Here is a 22,668-nt window from a genome sequence, read left to right as displayed (position 1 = left end):
AATATATTAACTCACTTTTCTAAACAGATATATTTTGAATTTAGTTATAAAAACAGAAACTTGAAGAAATAAAATAGATTTTGCACAGCATGTTTGGAAATATTTTGTTGAAATGGTTACATTTTCTGTTCAATTTGTGCAATGGTTAAGAAATGTACGTATAAAATTGTTATTAAAATCAAAAATATATGAGGAGCAAGTATCGCCAATTAAAGGTATATAAAATTTATCTATGATTTTTTAGTACTGAAAACTTTAAACGCGTTTTTCTCGAAACTACATCTTTCAAGTCGGCCGGACTCATAATTCGAACAAATCTTCACCGATTGACTTGAAATTTTAACTGTATATTCAAAATTACATTTTTTACAGAAGTACGTAGGATTTTTTCATTGTATTTCATAGTTTTTTCTGTTATAAACAATTTTCTGGCAATTTTGGGGAGAATTTTTAAACTTTTTTTTAACGCGCTATCCTTGCAAAAATCGATATATCAAAAAAATCCTACGTACTTCTGTAGATAGTCTTATATATAATTAAAAAAAATTTGTTTTTCATTAACTTAAAAATCGCAAGTGCCGCTGGTCCGGCCGCTCACCCTTAAAAAAAGGCTTCATCGAAGAAAAGCTGTATAGCCGTCATTTTGTTTTGTATCAATTTGAAAAAAATAATTGTTACAGTTTATTAGTTGTACAATGAAGGACCTTTTTCAGAACGTGATTCGTTAAAAATTTATTAACAAAAAAATTTTCATAAATACCACACATGTCGTAATTTCTAGATAGCACAAAATATTATCATAAATATTTATAAATATTTTACAAATTTTTTTTCGATAAATATTTTTTAAAGATTATATAATTATTTTCATAAACCATTTAAAAATGGTGCAAAAATTATTATCAACAATAATATATAGAATATATTTTTAAAATGTACTAAAAAATATTTGTGGTATATGAACTCGAAATATTTTTTTATATTCTTTGATAATAATGGTACAAATATTTATTTTAAATATTTTCATAAATGTTTATCATAATTTTTTTTATACCTGACAAACTTGGACATAAAAATATGTACAAAATATTTATTATAAATATTTTTCTTTTTTGTAAATATTTTATAAATATTTTATGAATATTTTGTGCTATCTGGGTTATTCAGTATAGGAGTACATCACATGGATTTGCGACTTTCCACGTGTAGCGAAGTTCACCTCCCCCTCCCCTTTGCTTATAGGAGAAAACGATGTCCACGCTTGTACTTTACCACAAGGGTTTGCGACTTCAGATTTAAAATTGTGGCCAAAGCGACTTAAAAAGGTAATTTGGTTTGGATATATTATGCATTTTATAGTATTTATAAATTATATATTACTTAAGTTGAATTTGATATGATCAAAAGTATTATTTTGAATTTTGTAATTTTTTTTCCTTAAAGAAACATTATACACTTGGCGCGCTTTTTTTACCTTTAAAAGGTAATTTGGTTTGGATATCGTGCATTTTGTAGTATTTACAAATTAATATACATATATACATACAGATTTTTATAGGAAAAAATTTAAATACACTTTAATGGTATAAATGTTTTTATTAAATGCACTATTAGTATAATGACATTAATAACAAAAAATTGTTTCAAACAAAAATTATATAATTGTTACAAAAACATTATATGCTTTGAATGTGTAACTTTTTAAATAAACATAATTGAAATTTAATAATACATATTTGAATAATTATATTTAAGTATTAATATATAACTAAATATTTTTTTGTTATTAAAATAAATTGTAAATAAAAAATTAATATTTCTTAGAATTATAGGAGACAGCCTACAATAATCACAAGTTGCCAGTTACGATAAAAAAAAAAATAAATCAGGTATTAACTTTTACTCACTATTTGCATAACAATAAAAACAAAAACAATTTACATCCTACAATAATTGCAAGCTGTCAGTTACGATTTGCTATAGTCAATTTATTAGTTGTCGCAAATCTCGAGTAACTTATGACTATTGTAGGAAGCCTTTATTTGCAATATATTTATAATAAACATAATAGTAAAAACAACAATTTGGTACTTTTAATACTTGCAGTAAACTATATTAAATTAAAAAATTAAGTTTCTTTGTCACTGAGATTGCACTAGATAGTAACAAATTTAAATATTTTTATCACTTAGACCAGTGCTTGGAATTAGTTGCACATTTCGCCTCGATTCCTGAGGCACCGCCTGCTATGCCCCCACTACCGCTGTAGGCTCGACGGCCGAGCCGCCGATCGCGCGCGTGGCCTTGTATTTCAGGAGCGTTCTACAATAGATATGCCTGGTCCATTCGCGTGATTAAAAAATTTTCTTGCGCTGTGAATAATTTTTTTATTTTTACAGACAATTAAAGTTATTAATATTATTTTTACGTTTATAAACATATTTGTATATACATATAATGAGTATAATATAACACAATGTAATAATTGCAATTTTGTTAATAGCTTTCCACATCACCCAGGAGGAAAAATAATATTAATAACTTTAATTGTTTGTAAAAATAAAAAAAATTATTCACAGCGCAAGAGAATTTTTTAATCACGCGAATGGATCAGGCATATCTATCGTAGAACGCTCCTGAGACACAAGGCCAAACGCGCGATCAGCCGGCGGCTCGGCCGTCGAGCCTAGAGCGGTAGTGGGGGTATAGCAGGCGGTGCCTCAGGAATCGAGGCGAAATGTGCAACTAATTCCGAGCACTGGTATATATAAAACAGAGGCTTGGGAAAATAACGCCAGTTTGTTTTTGCATATGACTGAAACAAAATCACGGTGACACATTGTGAGTATCCATAGTTTTACTGTAAACTTTAAAGTAAAGCAAATTAGTATATAATATATACTTTTTTTTAGATTAAAACAATAATTAATCATGGATGATAAAAAAACATATAAATTGTTGGACAGTATTAACCCCGAAGATATCGTTATTTCTGGTATTAGTGGAAGATTTCCAGATTCAGACAACATGAATCAGTTACGAGAAAATCTATTTAATAAAATCGATCTTGTTAGACCAAATCATGGTCGATGGAAAATAGGTAAAATTTTATCATTCGTAATTTGATTATATAGTTTTTACGCATTTACTCTCGTAAAAATTTAGTGCAACTTTTGATTGGCTGTTGGACAGTTACATCAGTTGTTTATTAATTAACCAGTAAAATTCTTTAGGTTAATCAAAACATAAGGATTTTTTTGTAGTTATTATATAGAATTTTGTATACACTATTGTGTAGAACAATGAATAGAAAAACTATAATACATCTAAATAGTTATTTAATAGTAAAAGAACAGTAAAACAAAAAAAACTTTATATTAGTTTAAATGACATAAGTAATGTCATTTGTCAATTGCTACGCAGTATTTCTGTATACCCGAGAATAAATGTTTCATATAAAATATATATAATATATCTATATATGTTTACATTAGTTTTTTCTTTTATAAAATTTCTGTTTGATATAAAAAAATGAGAGTCATGCAAAAAAGATAGAAACTAATTGAAAAAATAATTTTTACATTGCTTTTCTTAAAAAAGCTAAGTATAGGTTTGTTTTTTATTCCTGCACTGCTGCATTAGTGCAATAAGTTAAAACAAGAAATAATATATTTGTCTTATTTTAACTTATTGCACCAGTGCAGCAGTGCAGGAATAAAAAACAAACCTTATGAAAAATTGTCCTTATACCTATTATATATACATATATGCATTCATGCTTTATATCGTGTAATACGTTGCGTATTATATAATTAAGATTAATCCATTATTATGTTTTAATATAAAAATATACGCAGAAGAGGCAGTTATTGAGTGTGACGCGACTAAAGAAATAACGCAACACTACTTCTAGCGCGGCACCTATAGTGCGAGATTACTATTTCGTTTTGCTAATAATTGAGAATGATGGAACCCATATGTTATTATATATGGGTGGATTTGGCTTTTAATGCTCTTTAATTTTTGTTCTTACAAAATTTTTAAAATGTTGAAAAAAAAGGTGAGGGTGGGATAAATTAAAAAATTTTAAATTTTTAAAAAATATAAATATACTATTGTAAAGAGTATAAAATACCATAAAACTTTCGTATAGAACATTTTTTCATAAACCTTATATTTTCAAAGATATTTGCAAAAACGAAAAAATGCGTTATTTTCGAGGGATGGTTTCAACCCCTAAACGTCGAGATACGCAGATAAAAAAAAGTATGGGTCTAATATTTTCTTATGTTCTACAACATATCCAAAGCTCATTAAAATCGGTGAGGGACAGTTCTGTCTGTTCCCTTGTTAGACTCTTATAGCTCTATTTTGCGCTTTTTGGAGCCTACTTAGCTGTGTATCTTCCATATCAATTAGTAGCGTCGCACAATACTCAAAGTGAGGTGCTATAATTGTCTTATATATTGTACATCTAGTGTAAGCCGAGATATAGTTCTCTATTCTATTTAAAAAACTTATTTTCTTCCCTATTTTCTTTAGCATGTAATCGCAGTGACCGCTGAATTTAAGTCTATCATCGGCTGCTTCCGATATTCACTACCAGTACCGAAATTCTATAGTGTATGTGACGTAAACTATAGATATTCAGTACTTGCAGTGAATATCAGAACGCAGCCATCAATAATTACACCTAAGTACTTTAGTATTTTCTACGCGCTCAATCTCATTTCCATCCAAACATCTCACAATAATATTGCCTCTCAATTCTTTTCTTATCCTTCTAACTAACATATATTTTGTTTTCCCCGAATTCATCTTCAGTTTATTAGTATTCACCCATTCCTCCACTACGTTAAATGCAATATTCAATTTCCTCTCTACCTCTGCACTACTCTCACCTGTTACATATATTAAGGTATTGTCCACAAACATTTTTATACTACACATCTGAGCAAACATTAAGAATATCATTCATATATATTATATACAACAATGGACTCAATACCGAACCCTGTAGTACTCCGTATTCTGTTGTCAGTATCTTAGACCATCCATCATTAAACTGAACTTGTTGCATTTTCTATCTTTTAAGTACGACCTAAACCATTCTAGGACTGTTCCTGTAATACCGTACTGATATAATTTTTCTAATAATCTTCCTCTATCAATTGTCTCGAATGCTCGTTTAAGATCTACAAAGATAACTCCTACAATTTGTCTTTCACTAATAATCAACTTCCATTCATCTATAACTGTTTAAATTGCTGTTTCACACGAGTAATTTTTTCTAAAGCCCGACTGATGTTCCATTATGATATTATTATTTTCTAGGTAAACTTCAATTTGTTTTTTAACTATCTCTAATACCTTCTCATATATTGGTAGTATATTAATAGGCCTATAATCACTTGTCTTCTTAGGCTTCTCTACTTTTAGTATTGGAATTATCGTGAATGTTTTCCACTCTTTCAAAAAACAACCCTCACTCAATGACTTATTTATTATATCACAATATTCTTTTCCTATGACACAAAAAACTGTTTTTAATATATCGCTAGTTATTTCTTCTTCTGTACCTTTCTTTTTTAGTAATTCTCTAATGATTATTTTTAACTGTTCTGTCATAATTGATTCAAATTTTTCTAACTCTCCCTTTTTTTTAATACAGTAAATAGTTCTCTTATTTGTGCTTGTTGTATAATTTTTATCTATAGATTTTATTATGTCTTTAATATTCTGTATATAATATAAGTTAAATTTATCAGCTATACCGCACTCTATATTATTGTCTAATATCTCAAAATCTATATTTTCTACAACTTTCGCGCCTATTGATCCTCCTCTAATAATTTCTTTTAATGTTTTCCACATAGTTGTGGGATTGTTACTATTACGATCAATCATGTTTTCATAATATTCTTTTTTCTTTGTTCTAATTAAATTAATTACTGCATTTTTTTCAATTTTAAATTGTTCTCAGTTTTGTTCCGTGCTATCGTACAATGCTTTTCTATATGCCTCATCTCTTCTAATCGCTAGCTTTTCTATTTCCTTTGAATACCATTTTTCCCTTCCCATATTCTAAAAATTTTCTTAGGTATCGAGATGTCTAGCACATCTACCATACTATTAATTAATTTCCTTGCTCTTACATTAATATCTAAATCATATTCTTTTTCTAGGTTACTCTCCACTAGCTTAACAAACTCATCCGCATTATATCTATTATAATCCTTGCCACTGAATTCTCTATATTTATTTACAATCTTGTTCGTATTTATCATGACTTTTATCCACGCATGATCCGTTATCTTAGGTTCGTAATTGACTTCTACATTTATTTCTTTATTCGCAAAAACTAGATCTATAATTGTTTTACTATTTTCGGTAACTCTCGTTAGTTTATCAATTGCTTTATACCTAGACTTTGCATAGTCGTTAGTAGTTTATTTGTATAATAAGAGTCTGTCATACAATCTATATTAAAGTCTCTTAATATTATACACTCTTCTTTTATCTTTAATTCTTCTACTATCTCCTCTAAGAATCCTATAAACTTTCCATGTGACGCACTCGGTGAATGAAATATTACCATTAACACTCCTTTAAACAATTTCTTTTTTACTTCTATTGCAACGCATTGCACCAAACAATTCTTTATCATTTTTTCGATACTACTATTTCATACTTGATATCATCTCTTACATACAGAGCAATTCCCCCCACCCTGTATTCCTCTTTTCCACGTCGCATCTAACCACACTATACCCCGGTACACTTATTTCACTGTCTTCGATTTCCGCAATCAGTCTCGACTCCGACAATACTATGACTGCAGGATTTAATTTCTTCATAATCTGCTGTATTTCGTCCTTGTGTGCCATTAAACTTTGCGCATTTGTATTGTAACGTGCGCGGCCGCGGAAATGAAGAGACACTCTTTCAAACAAAGCAGCTTTATTATAGGCGTTTTCGATACACGTCTTAACAGGCTTGCGGTTACTTCCCAATTGTTTATTAATAAAAATTTATCCCGTTGCCCCGGCTCCAGACAGCTGACCGCCGCCGCCGATCGATATCGCCGATTCGACAGCCGACTCGCGGACGGAAAGTATACCGGGCAACGCGCGTAACACTAATATATACATATATTATTTGTCTCTTTTCTTTCTGTAATTGATATTTTTTGGCTTCCCATCCACCTCTCCTGTTCTCCTCTTCGATAACTCTTATATGTCGGACATTCCGAATCCAGAGCATCATGATTGACTTTTATTTTCAAATTATATGTTTTTATTTTAAATATCAAGAGACACGGTAGTGTCTTGCGCCAAGTGAACGCGCAGCGCGAAACCGCCCCGTGTATTATACACGGAGAGAATTTTCTCTTAAAAATTATCCTGAAAATCGTGGTAATTATGAGACAACGTAAACCTTGAAGAATTTTACCATACTTTTAACAAAATTTACTAAAATTTACTAAAATTTTAATAAAATTGGGCAAAGTTTTAGTAAATTTTGTTAGAAGTATATTAATGTTAGAAATATATTAAAATTTACAAAATTTTGCCAAATTTTATTAAAATTTTAGTAAATTTTGTCAAAAGTATAGTAAAATTCTTCAAGGTTTACGTTATCCCACAATTACCACAATTTTCAGGGTAATTTTTAAGAGAAAATTCTTTCCGTGTACGCGAGTACGCGACTTGCAAGCACCTGAGATTATCAGATCTCAATAACGACTGAACCGAGTTCTAATTAGGTTCAATCGAAAGTTTGGGTTTGATTTGTATAAAAAAAACTTTTTATTTTTACTCTACGTGTCCTACGAGTGGAGATATTTTGACGCAAAGACCAAATTTTAAATTTTTTATTTAAGATACGTCATTGCCGTTGAAGTCCAGTACATGAATTCAACACTAGACTGCATTAAAATTTACCTGTGTATAGAGTTCCTATAAGAAGAGTTAGGACAATGTGGTAACGATTGGTTGCCTTTATCCGCCATATGTAACAGCCAACCGACCGCAAATTTTAAAAAAATATTTATAAAAAGAAATAATATATAAGACAAAAGTGCTATACAACTTGTATAGATTTAGCACTATATTTTGTATATATCTAACAATGTTATATATGTATATTTAAGTAAATAAATGATAATTTATTAATTAACAAATCATGATATTGATAAATATATTAATGCGCATATATTAGTGCGCATTGCTGCAATCTTCATCACGATGTGTCACCAATCTAAAGATGATAAAATCAGAGTGACCAATATAAATTTGACTGTATATGGCGACAGATTGTCCTAACTCTTCTTAGAGGAACTCTACCTGTGTAAGGCTTCTTATAAAATGTTGATGTATACTATATATTGATATGATGATAAATTGCTGTTATTTGCTTTGCAAGAGTAAAAAATAAATAAATATTAAGTAATATGTCTATAAATCGTGCGATTAATAATAATAATCTCTTATAAGAAAAGTCGTGTAGATCCGAGAAGTGCACGTTTTGTCATCGCTTTTCCACATAAGTGATTGACGGTCGAATCCGCGACGAGTTTTACGGCGATAATGTGACAGTTTGTAGTTAATGACGCGCGCGAGGTTAATGGCGAATTATTTGTATTTCTGTACGCGTATTATATTGCAAAGGAAAATACGGCTGCGCCGAATTTGGAGATTGGTTAACGTACTGTGCGTAGAATTCGAATACTTTGTAGAATTAGATAAGTATATTACACTTTCATTTTTTAAAGAAAATAAGTATTCTGAGATAAGTCAGTACGTGTGTCATGTTTTATTTTTAGTTATTAAAAAAAAAAGAGAAAGAAATACTTTACTTGAAGTATTAGAACTAGAGGAAGAATAGTTTGGGTGAGTAAAAAGAGAGAGAGAAAAAGATCATCTGCGAGGGGGACATAGACTTTTCCGAAAACGCGGCAATTAATTAAACATACCGCCCACCTTCGTTCATCAAAGGAAAAAATAATCACCAATTAAGGGAAAAATAAAAAGGAAGAGTAAGAAAAAGCGAAAATAAAGTAAATTTTGTTACACATGTAAATAAATTATAATTAATTATGTATGCTAGAAAGAGCGTTATTGTCAAATTGAGAGAGAAAGAGAAAGAGAGAAAGAGAGGAAGAGAAGGGAATAATATTGTGTAATACTTATTGTGTATGTACTTATATTTACATGTATATACGTATGTACATATATATACATATTAAGTATGTATGTACCGAACAAAATTACGTTTTTTTTAAAAAAGGTAAAAAAGGCGCCAAGTGTGTGTATGTGCGCCCCTAAGAAAAAACTATTATATTAGGTAAATTGTCTTACTGTCCTATTGTTTTATTGTCTTCTCTACACAAATAATGATATAAAGTAAATGTGCCAATTATAAGAATATTTATACAAAATTTATTTATTATAGCTTTTTATTAAAATATTTAATAATAAACGGGCTTGACAATGAGGCTTGATGACACGCACGCACGCACTTACACATTCAGATGCACGTACAAAAGTAAAAGAAATAAAGTTGACAACTTATTCGGTTTAGCGGCGCCAAGTTTTTGTAGTAAAATTTGTATTAAAATATTTATTTGTAATATTTGTACAAATAATTATTTGTAAAAATGAATGTTTTAGTTTATATAAACATCCGTTCTCATAGTTGGTGCATTTTCCTCATATCATTACTTTTGTAGAAAAAAAACTTTTTATTCTTTTTTTTTTAGAAAAGACAATTTTATTAAAATTTTATTTGTAGTGCACATTTGTAATGCCAAATTAAAATTATTTTGTACAAAAATAGATTTTTGAGAACGTTTCATGCGCGCGTAACTTAGCGCTTTTATATATATATTTGATACATAGGTGTATGCGTAGATGTGAACATAATGAAATATTAGATATAAACACTTGCTTGTGGGTTTTCTCCATTATTTCGCGATAAATCACGTTTTTCTCGCATTTCTTGAAAAGAACCGCCATTATTTGTATTGATTATGTACAATTATTATAACCTTGACTCACATAAAATAACAAGCTTATGTATTTTTAAAGTATTTTAAAGAGATATTACGAGAGAAAAGCAAGAAGATCAAAAATATTTTAGTTATATACGGTTTTTCCACCTTTTGATATATTAAATCCGCCATGTTGAATTTTTAAAAAATTGCAATAGGATTTGAAAGAGCAGATATCTATTCCACGAGATATTCTATTGCAATGATCTTGCAAAACATTTTTGCATCCAAAATATAGAATTTTTAGAAAAAAATGTCGAAAAATGTTGTTCTTTTTTGGAAAAAAGGGCCATAACTTTTTTACTCGCTTTGTACATCAATTCTGACGCCAGCATTCGAAAGAGGAGGTTTCAGACTATCGAAAACGATATGCTGAGTTTTTTTTCTACTACGTCTATGTAAAAAGCAGTTTGAGCGTTGAACGTGGAGAAAAAATAGTAATTATTTGATCCTAAATGGGTTAAGACTATTCGATCTTGAAAAGAAACGTATTCCATATTAATTTTTAAAAAATGTGAATTAAAACACGCATAATTCATAAATTTTATCTGTCATAGATCATTCGGATTTTTCAAACCGTATGGGAACAATTAGCAATATCGAAAAATTTGATGCAGATTTCTTTGGAATATCTGTCCAGCAAGCACATGTATTCTCGCCCGACGTAAGAATGTTATTAGAACATTCTTACGAAGCTATTATCGATGCAGGAATTAATCCAAAACAACTACGAGGAACAAATACTGCCGTAATCATAGGGATAGCTTATATTGAATCACAAGGGCAATTATTGTTTACTGGTGTTCAGGTAAAAAAAATATTTATTATTGATAGTAAAAACAGGAGAACTTGACCAAGAAAACACTTGAAATTTCTACAATTTTTTTGAATACCTAAAAAATTATTTAAATTTAAATAATTTTATGCTATATTATATTTTAATAATGCATATAGCCACACATTAATCAAATTAAAAAATAATAAAATGTATCAAAATGACATAACGTATAGATTATAATAGACGAGAAAAAAAAATATTAAAATTAACAAAACTTTATATTTTTACAATTAAAAAAATCTTAGAACATACAAATATAAAGTCGATATAATAAAGAATATTTTCAAAAATTGCCAATGCTAGTATAGATTTCTTAAAGCAGCTTCTTCTACCAATTTTTGTAGTCAGAAAGGTAACAAATTACTCAAAAAGTAGCTGTTATATCTTACGTTTTCGGCAAATTATCATCAAAGATATAACAAAATCTGTTGACACGCTGTAACACTATATTGGTGGCAGGTGCCCACGCGCACAGGTCGATTTCCGCCATCAGTCTACTAACATAACATGTCAGCAGGCTTCGTTGACAGATTGAGAGAAAGAAAACTCATTGAACAGGTGGCTGTGGATCAGGGCAGCGATCGTGTAACTTTTTCCTTAAGGCGGAAACGTGAAAAGTGAAAAGTTTCATGTAACTATCTCTTTCTATTGTGTTGAATAGAAAGAGACAGTAACTTGAAACTTTTCATTTCTCACGTTTCCGCCCTAGGGGAAAAATTACATGATTGATATCCTGAAGTCAAAATATGACGAATTTGTGTGTCATTAAACTGTCAGTTACAAATTACTTATTATGATTAACATTTTTTAGTCTGGATATTAATTATTACATATATGGGAAATTGTAACGCACTAAGATTTTGTAATTAGTCAGGTGGTCAAAATATTGTTGGATGTGCCAAAGCTACAACGGCAAACATGATTTCACACATCTTGGATCTGAAAGGAATATCAACTACTATCGATTCAGCGTGCAGTTCAAGCTGTTATGCCATGGCCGTTGGTTACGATTATATCATGTCTGGCAAATGTGAAAATGCGATAATTGGAACTACAAATATATGTTTACATCCCCTGATAACTTTACAATTCGCACGTCTAGGTATTTTTCAAATAAATTCTTGATACACTAGATTTGTTCTTTATACATGAAATAAAGTTGCTCGTTCACAAAAAGCAAGGTTGGATAAATTAATATATTCTTTTAACTAAATTGAATTAAGGTTAAATGTTTATAAAATTATATTAGTTAAGTTAAAAATTAAACAAGAAATTAATTTAGTTATTTTAAAATTATGTTAAAATTAAAATAATTTAAGTTAAAATAAAAATTAATTTTAAAAGTAATTATTTAAATTAAAAAGCAATATAATTTATTTAAGTTAGAATTACCAACACAATAATATTTATCATTAAATATATTTATTATTTTATTTGTAAATTAAGTTTATATGAAATAACGAAAAAATATTGTTTTTATTGCACGAATGTATTTGTTTCTTTTTATAAATTTTTTCTTTTACACAAATAAAACTACTAACTTAGAAAAAAAACTAAATTCTAAATAAAAATTATGTTCCAAAAATAACTATATTATTTAAAATTAACTAAATAAAAATTTAAAAGTTGTTAACTTTTTAACTTTATTATTAATTTTTAGCTTTTTAACTAGTTACTATTTAACTTTGACAAAAAGTAAATAAAATTTGGAAGAAAGACAGATTGAATCTTTGATAACATAATCTTTATAATAAATAAAATTTGTGCTAAAGTTAAATAATACCTTTCGGTAAACAACATAATGCTTTATTATTATAATTAATAAATTATTTAATTTTTTGTGTATAAGATTATCCAATATTAATTAAAATATTGATAGTTATTTTGACACATACATCTTATCTTGTAGGTGTTTTGTCACGTAGTGGTTACTGCAGACCATTTGACATCTCTGCAGACGGTTATTCACGTAGTGAAACAGTAGCAGTGATATATCTACAAAAAGCAAAAAATGCAAAAAGAATTTATGCTGTATGTTCTCATATTAAATTAAATAGCGATGGTTACAAAGAGGAAGGTATAACTTATCCATCGGCACAAATGCAAACCGCTCTACTGAAAGAATTTTATGATGAATGCGGAATACCGCCAACTTGTTTGGATTACATTGAGGCACATGGTACTAGCACCAAAGTTGGCGATCCTAACGAAATCAATGCACTCTATACTGCTTTGGGTGCAATTAGAGAAACTCCATTAATGATCGGTTCCATAAAATCTAATATGGGTCATTCTGAACCCGCGAGCAGTTTTGGTCAAATTGCTAAGGTAAAACAAAATGGTTTTTATTTTTTATTTACCAATATAAAATTTATTTCTATTTTGTATGTATATCCACACTCACGCGTAAACAAACAGAAAATCTATTTTACATAAAAGTTATTCTTTTGTATTCAAACACAAAAGATTTATTAAAAGAAAGCAAAAGTTTTAATTTAAATCATAAAATTAATATTTAAAGGTAATAATAGCATTTGAAACCGGTTTGTTTCCACCAAATATCAATTACACGTCACCACGGCATGATATAGAGGCCTTATTAAATGGAACTGTACGTGTCGTCGAAGAACCAATGCCAATTAAGAACGGTTACATTTGTTTGAATTCTTTCGGTTTTGGAGGATCCAACGCTCATGTGTTATTAAAATGGAACGACAAGCAAAAAATTAAGGATCGAGTAACGAACGATGATCTGCCTAAACTTGTAATATTATCTGGTCGCACTGAAGAATCAGTAAAATTATTTTTAAACGACGTTAGTAGATATTTAAAAAAAAATTTCAACGTCTCTTTAATAATTAAATAATTCTCTCTTAAATAATTAGATATTATATTGTATCGTACTTTAGCAACGTACTTTTGTCCTAAGAAATTTTTGATTATAGATTGCTAATCAACCGATAGATATAGAATATATCCGTTTACTGCACGACGTCCATGCTGACAATATAGATGGTCATCCATGGAGAGGATTCATTATACTGAATAATTTTAAACAAGAACCAATATACGAAATTCAAAGTTGTGTCAATATGAAAAGACCAGTTTGTTTTATATTTTCTGCTTTAGGCTCACAATGGCCAGGAATGGGTATACATTTAATATTCCATACTTTATTAACACAGTTTATTAAAGTGTAATAAAATTATATAATTTTTAAATAAAAATTAGGTCAAAACTTATTAAAATTTCATATCTTTGCAAACACAATAAGAAGATGTGATGAGTTTTTAAAACCATATAGTATAAGTGTCATGGACATTTTGACAACTCAAAACGTTTTCGAAAACGCATTATACGCTTTTGTTGGCATCGTCGCTATTCAGGTAAAATATTATATTTCGAAAAACTATATAGATCAATGTAATTAACATAAATTGTTTTGAAAAGAAAAAAATAATTTTATAGATGCTTGTTAGTATCAATTCTATTAAATGCTATATACTAATGCTCGTCAATTTGTGCTGCTGCATTCTGTATACATTTTTAAACCATTAATGTCTTATATTGTTGCATTCTACTTTATTATTATGAAAGATGCATTTTACCATAGAATTCATTTTATTCTATCAATTAAATGATATATTTTAATATATAACACTTATTTATAAAATGATTTATATTTGTAGATTGGCTTAGTGGATCTTCTAACATCCTTAGGAATTATTTCGGATTACATGATAAGTCATTCTGCTGGTGAACTCGGTTGTGCATACGCGGATGAATGCCTCACCATTGAACAAACTATTTTATCGGCATACTTTATCGGTGTTGCATGTGTCGAAGAAAAAATAATTTCCAGCTCTATGGCACTTGTCAGCTTAAATTATAAAAGTCTAAAAGATATGTGTCCAACGGATATTGAGATAATATGTCGCAATAGTAAGAATAGTAGCATTGTGTGTGGACCCACAGAATCCGTACAAAAATTTGTGAAAAAATTACAGGTAAAGCTAAACAACGCTCTTGTAAATTTTATAAATAAAATTAAAATTTTAATAATTTTTAAAATATCAAGTTCTTAAATTTTAGCTACAATTAATATCTCCCGGCTTGTATTACATTTGCATTTTTGTATTATTAGCTTAATAATATTCACGTGAAAGAGATCCCCTGCAACGTACCATATCACAGTTCTTATCTTGCATCCGTGAAAACTCAGCTTTTGTGTAATTTAAACAAAGTAATACCATGGTCAAAAAAACGGAGTTCAAAATGGATCAGCTCCTCCGTACCGTGTGCTGAGTGGTTTACATCAGCATCGAACTTATCATCGGCGGATTATCATACACGCAGCATATTAAACAACGTTCTCTTTGAACAAACGACGCATCTAATTCCAAGTAACGCTGTAATTATTGAAATAGCACCAGACGGCGTTCTCCAGAGTGTTTTGAAGAAATCCTTACATCCGAAAGTGACAAACATTGTATTGAATCAACGTACTGACGTCGACGTATTTTTGCAAAAAATTGGAAAGCTCTATAATTGTGGTTTACAGCCGCAAGTCGCCAATTTATATCCTCCAGTCGAATTTCCAGTTAGTCGAGGCACTCCTATGATCGCTCCGTCGATCAGGTATAAATTATTATCGTAATCACAATCTGAATATTATCTATATATAAGAAATTATAATATATGTCTAGAGTTATAATTGTTACTGTAATACACTCACAAAGACACACAAATGTTAGAATTATTTTAATATGCATTATTATTATTATTAATTATAACTAAATCTCTTATTAATAATGTATAATTATTATAAATATAATTACATTATCCATAAAAAAAGTATCTTTAATGTGACAATAGATGGGATCATTCCAAAGATTGGTTTACATTTAAATATCAAGAACAAAAATATAATGAATTCCGAGAAAGGCACGTTGAAATCTTACTTCAGAGTGAGGACTATGAATTTATGAGCGGACATGTTATAGATGGGAGAAATTTAGTACCAGCGACCGGTTATCTTGCACTTGTTTGGGAAACTTTCGGCATGATAAAAGGAAGAATATACACAAAAATTCCAATAACATTTCGAGATGTACGCTTTATTCGTGCTACCCATTTGTCAAGAAATGAAGCTACAAACTTAAAGATTGCAATAATGAAAGGTATTTTAGAGATAAATACCTTTAGAGATAAATACACTTTAAATTAAAGTGGCATGATATTAAGAAAAAAAAGAATGAAATACATAATAATGTATAAAAATGTTATAGATGGGAGATTTGAAATAATCGAAGGAGACAGCGTTATAGTAACTGGTAGAGTGTACGAGTCATCGAATCCAGAACAAGAAATAACTTCTACAGATATATTGTCGGAAAACAACGAAGAAGAACATATGACTACCAAAGATATTTACAAAGAGTTGAAATTGCGTGGTTACCAGTACAGCGGCTTGTTTCGTGGATTACACAGCGCATCTGTTTCGGGCAACAAAGGACACGTCGCTTGGAAAAACAATTGGGTAACATTTATGGATACCATGCTACAAATGCACATTATCGGACATGATACCAGAGATTTGTATGTTCCTACGAGTATTGAAAAATTGGCAATTAATCCTGCGCTTCATGCTTGGACGGTACAACAAACTGAAAACAAAGATCATACGACAAATGCAGATAAACGTAAGTGTTATTCAGTTATTAAATGTTGCCTTTGTATATATGAAAAACACATATGTAAAAGAAGTTTTTCGATAACATTATTTCAGACATTTTATTACCGATACAAGTATACAAAGAGATCGACACGATCATAGCCGGCGGAATAGAGCTTCGAGGTGTCCAAGCCACTCAGATCGCTCGCCGGAAATTGGATCAAGATGCTGTCATCGAAGAAAACGTATTTGTAGCTCATCATGATCGCGCAAAAATTTCTTTAAGCGAAGCGATACGAATATCCGCGCAACTCGCCTTGGAAGATCATCAGGTCACTAAAGTGAAAGCTATTGAGCTCGTAGAAGATGATGATAATGTTGTTTTAGAGTCCCTATCTTCTTTACTGTTGATTGAGGCTTTTAATGATATACCCTTGATACAACCAAATATTTCCCTTTTAACATCGCCGAACCGTTTTAATCCAGCAGACCTATCGCAAAACATTTCGATTGCTGATTTGAACAAACCAATTGTGGACGACAAAGTTTTAATAGTCGCTGGATTCAATCTTCTAACCAAACAACAAACTTCTCTAAAACGACTTTTGCCATCTCTAAAAGAAGGTGGTTATCTGTTGACGCGCGAAAAATGCGACGTATATGATTATAGCAAATATCAGCAGCAATACGAATTAAATGTTATTCTTGAAAAACGCACCAATAAAGAAATAATTGTTTTTATGAAGAAAAAAGTTCAGATAGAAAAAAGAATTGTTGTTTATATAAATAATGATAACTTTAACTGGCTGAACGATTTAAAACCGCTGGTGAGTGGCGAGAACAAACTCGAGAAGAACAGTAGAATCATAATTGTTGGAGAGGGAGACTCTGAGTGTGGTCTGTTGGGTTTTGTCAACTGTTTGAGAAAAGAACCAGGTGGCGAACTCGTTAGAGGTGTATTTATTCAAGATAAAGATTCTAAATTTTCTCTTCAGGACCCCTTTTATTTACAGCAATTGCAAAAAGATATGACTATTAATGTGTTACGATCTAACGGAATATGGGGATCGTACAGACATTTACAATTACCACGGCAAAAACCCGAGCCTGTTCCAACCGCACACGTCATTCAGACGGTATGTACCAAGAAGCACATCTGTTAATGTATGATGATGTTTATTACGTATATTATTCTATAATATGTGTATAAAACAATATTATTAACAAAATAATTGTAAATAAAAATAACAAATTAAAATATACAGTTGTTAAAAATATTGGTTTATAGATACATGTTATGCATAATGACATATTTCCTATAGGTCCGTAATGATCTGAGCACATTTTGTTGGGTGGAAAGCGACTTATCTATTAAATCTGATCGTAAAGATTTGGTAGATGTTGTCTACTCGTCTCTCAATTTTAAAGATGTAATGGTTGCAACTGGTAGAGTAATATTTAATCAAATTTTGAGAGGACGGTTATGTCAATATATTCCTCTGGGAATGGAATACGTTGGATTTGACGTCAACGGGCAACGTGTAATGGGACTTAATGATACTAAGTAAATAATTTTCCAAAAAGTAATTACGTTGTTTAATATCTAAAACTAACTTCAAATTATTTTTTTTAGCTGTATAGCAAACGTTGTTGCTACACGTGAAAATATGTGTTGGAAGATACCGGACGCGTGGACATTTGAAGAAGCTGCGACAATCCCATGCGTTTATGGCACGACTTACATCGCTCTTTACGTTCGTGGAAAAATGAAGAAAGGTGACAAAGTACTTATACACTCTGGTACTGGCGGAATTGGACAGGCAGCTATTAACCTGGCTCTCAAAGAAGGATGCGAAGTGTTTACTACCGTGGGCACAAGCGAGAAGAGAGATTTCATTAAAAAACTGTTTCCTGCAATTTTAGATGAACATATTGGAAATTCTCGGGATACCAGTTTCGAACAAATGATAATGCATCAAACGAACGGTCACGGCGTCGACATTGTGTTGAATTCATTGGCAGAGGAAAAGTTAATAGCATCCGTTAACTGTTTAGCACGAAACGGCCGTTTTCTAGAGATCGGCAAATTTGATTTATCTTCTAACAATCCTTTAAGTGTATCTGCGTTTCAAAAAGGAATTAGTTTTCATGGGATTGTAATCGATGAAATGATGTTTGGCAATCATAAGCATACGCTTCTTATGTTCAAAATGGTAGCTGCTGGTATGAATAACGGAGTCGTTAAGCCAATTCAAGCCAAAGTTTTTCCGAGAACAGATATTGAACAAGCTTTTAGATACATGGCGAGTGGAAAACACATGGGAAAGGTATACATTCCTAATAATATTGGCTAATATTGGCTAAACATAAATCATATTAGGAGTACATTGGCCATTAAATATTGATTTTAAATTAAAATGCAATTAATGTCCAATATAAAAAAATTAAATCTAACATTGACTAGTGTTAAACCAATATTAAACCAATATTGCCACTTAATGTTAAACAAATTAATTAAATAAGATGAAGCGTCCACTTTACAATTACAATAATATTGAGAATATTGCATTTACATTAGTTCCCAATATTGCGACAATGTTTTGTGCTACTAGAGATGTATATTTATACAAATAATGGTAACATAGAAAAATATTCTTTAATTAGTGTTATAGCTGTCTATTTTAATATTTATACATGATATATATATATATTCTTAATATACAAATGTTTTTATAGATTATTCTAAATACGCAGAAGAAGGATAAACCGTTAGACGAGCCTGTTATCGCATATCGTCGCTATTACTGCTACGCGAACAAAAGTTACGTTATATTAGGAGGCCTGGGTGGATTTGGTTTGGAGTTAATTGATTGGTTATTATTTCGGGGTGCCAGAAACGTCGTGTTGGTTTCACGAACTGGAATAAAAAACGGTTACCAACGCATGAAGATTCGACTGTGGGAATCGTATGGTGTAAATGTGCTAATCATCAAGAATATCGATGTCGCTGATCCGAAGGATTGTGAGTACCTCTTGCGGTCTGCGGAAAAAAGGGCACCCGTGGATGCAATATTCAATCTCGCTGTGGTGCTGAGGGACAACGTTTTGAAGAATCAAACCGCGACAGCATTTGCAGAGTCCTTTCAGTCGAAGGCTTGGGCAACGCAAGCCTTGGACAAATATTCCAGAAAGATCTGCTCCAAGCTGCGACACTTTGTAGTGTTTTCTTCCGTTTCTTGCGGCAGAGGTAATCCTGGACAGACTAATTACGGCATGGCCAACTCCGTTATGGAAAGAGTGTGCGAAAAGAGAGCGGAAGAAGGATTACCCGCACTGGCAATTCAGTGGGGAGCTGTGGGTGATGTGGGTCTCGTCGCTGACATGCAGGAAGATGATAAAGAACTGATTATCGGCGGTACTTTGCAACAAAAAATATCCTGCTGCTTTAACGAGCTCGATAAGTTATTACTTCAAAGTCGGCCGGTGGTGAGTAGCATGGTGGTAGCTGAAAAAAAGACGGGATCTTTCGGACTTGGAAACCTGATAGAAACTGTTGCCAGTATTTTAGGTGGGTGCAGATTTATCTTTTTTGCCTATACTTATATCTTTTGCCAAAGCAATTTATTATTATTAACTAGTTATCAAAATAATACATCATAAGTCATAATAACTTTCTATTTATATTACAGATATAAAAGACATAAAAGTTATAAGTCACAATATGTCTCTGGCCGAACTTGGAATAGACTCTATGATGGGCGTTGAAATCAAGCAAACTTTAGAACGAGAATTCGACATCTTTTTGACTGCACAAGAAATACGAAATCTTACTTTTGCGAAACTCCTTAAAATGTCCAACGTAAACGCCAGCGATTACGATACGCAAAATAAAACGAAAATCAATACAAACACAATAGAAGTCATAAAATTTCTAGTTGGCATTGTAAAGGATACCAATTTTATTTCAGAAACCAGTATTGAACTTTCGACTGGTAAAGAAGAAACGAATACGGAAGTTTTTCTTATACCAGGTGTAGACGGTTGTGCAACTGTATTTAATCATTTATCGCCAAATATGAAATTTTCAACAACGTCCCTGCAATATAACACAAACAACATTGATACAAACATTATAGCGAAAACGACTGATCATCTGACAAACGTATGCAATCGCATTAGTAATTTCATGTTATGTTGATAAAACGTTAATTGTTTTATTTAAGGCACGTAAAGTTCATCGAATTCTTTCAATATCTTTGCAGCACATTTTATCATCAAAGTTGAAAAGTACAAAAGACTTTGTAATAGTAGGGTACTCCTTTGGATCTTTTATCGCAATTGAATTGACAAGAAGGTTAGAAGCCATAAACTTTAAAGGCCGTGTGCTTCTTATCGACGGCGCTCCTGAACAAATACAGATGATGTACAATAATTATACATCAGATATGACAGAAACAGATTTTCAAAATAGTGTTCTAACTAATATTATGGATATTTATTCGCCAGGATCTAGTAAAAAGGTATAATTTTTTTCTCAAGATTAGATCAATAATTTATAACATATATATTTATAACATAAGTATTTATTATTTGAAAATTATTATCAATTTTACTTTCCTATTTAATAATATTTTATTTCAAGTTCTTTTGTCTTAAAGTAAAACTTATATATAATAAAATATATAACGTACATATATTTCTGACAGATTCTAATGGAACTGAAAAAATGTAATACCTGGGAAGAGAGATACAATATTTTCTCAAAACAGTTCTTAGCTATGAATAAGTTACTCTCACCAACAAATTTAAAAACGCTGTGTACCACAGTTTATACACATTTATCCAATATTCCGAACTATGACCTTTCTACATTGTCGCCTATCAAATCTCCAATAACTTTGTTAAAATGTACAAATTCTTTGCATATTCCCGAGATTGAGGAAGATTTTGGTTTGCAGAAGGTATTTCTAAAGAATTGTGCTAATTTACGTTTTAACAAGTTACACTCAACAAAACTTTTAATTAATAAAGTATTTGATAATTATTTAAGGTAACTCAAAGTGTGGTGAAGGTGCATTACGTTGAAGGTACTCATGTGACGATCTTAAAAAATGAAAAAGTATCAGCTGCTATTAACGGAGAACCACCATTTACATTTTGATTAAAAAAAACAACAAATTATTACTAAAATTATATGCACTGACGAATTCTAGGTAAGTAATAAAATCCATATAAAACCTTAATAAGCCATATACATATTTGTAATAAAGGTTATATAAAATTATATATAATATATGGCGGATTATATATGACGGATTATAGGGGACGAGGTTTGGCGTTAATACTCCGTTTTTTTAATTAAAAAATTTGTTTTACTGAATCTGTTTAAAAAATTTAAGTAAAACGATGCAGGCCGATTAACGCGGTCAAATTTTTTTGCGTTATGCATAAGATTCACTGTGTTCAAATTGTTCGATGTCCGATATACGATGTTTAGGGAAATATTTTATTAACCCTTCCCCCCTTTTCCCCCATTATTGACAACAGAATATTGACATTATTGACAGTAAGTCAATATTCTTTCTACTTTTTTTGCGTGATTATGTTTCACGCAAATTAATAAAAAATACGACTGAGAGAACTACTCAGTGCTCAAAAATAAATTAATAAACAAATACAACCGATTGATAATATGTCATATTAAGAAAGCCTTCTTAATATGACATATTATCACTCGGTCGTATTTGTTTATTAATTTATTTTTGAGCACTGAGTAGTTCTCTCAGTCGTATTTGTTTATTAACGTGTTATATACGAAAATTTGCGTGAAGCATAATCAAGTGAAACAAAAAATGTAGAAAGAATATCGGCTTATTGTTGTCAATAATATCAATAATGTTAATATTTTGTTGTCAATAATGGTAGAGAAGGGTGGAAGAGTTAATAAAATTTTTCCCTGAAAATCGTACATCGGACATTGACCAGTTGGAACACAATAAATCTTATGCATAAGAATTTGATTGATAGGCGCCCGCGTTAATCAGCCTGCATCATTTTACTTAAATTTTTTTAACAGTTTCAGTAAAACAAATTTTTTAATTAAAA

The 22,668-nt window shown here is 30.5% G+C and overlaps 1 protein-coding gene across 1 annotated transcript; it reads left to right on the top strand.

Annotated features, from left to right (window-relative positions):
- Window positions 1–2,801: 2,801 nt before the first annotated feature.
- LOC118645544 (fatty acid synthase-like) lies at window positions 2,802–22,234 on the top strand. Its single transcript, XM_036286823.1, has 20 exons — window positions 2,802–2,841; window positions 2,913–3,100; window positions 10,609–10,859; window positions 11,760–11,991; window positions 12,799–13,217; window positions 13,411–13,704; window positions 13,835–14,039; window positions 14,121–14,275; window positions 14,579–14,896; window positions 15,034–15,527; window positions 15,765–16,069; window positions 16,178–16,591; window positions 16,678–17,699; window positions 17,886–18,127; window positions 18,197–18,890; window positions 19,300–20,131; window positions 20,253–20,725; window positions 20,826–21,083; window positions 21,270–21,524; window positions 21,614–22,234. The coding sequence occupies exons 2-20, from the start codon at window positions 2,932–2,934 to the stop codon at window positions 21,722–21,724; spliced, it is 7,143 nt and encodes a 2,380-aa protein (XP_036142716.1). The 5' UTR covers window positions 2,802–2,841; window positions 2,913–2,931; the 3' UTR covers window positions 21,725–22,234.
- Window positions 22,235–22,668: the final 434 nt, after the last annotated feature.

Source organism: Monomorium pharaonis, chromosome 5, assembly GCF_013373865.1.
Source record: "Monomorium pharaonis isolate MP-MQ-018 chromosome 5, ASM1337386v2, whole genome shotgun sequence".
Taxonomy (NCBI): Eukaryota; Metazoa; Arthropoda; class Insecta; order Hymenoptera; family Formicidae; genus Monomorium; species Monomorium pharaonis.
This window is presented reverse-complemented; position numbering and strand designations above follow the sequence as displayed.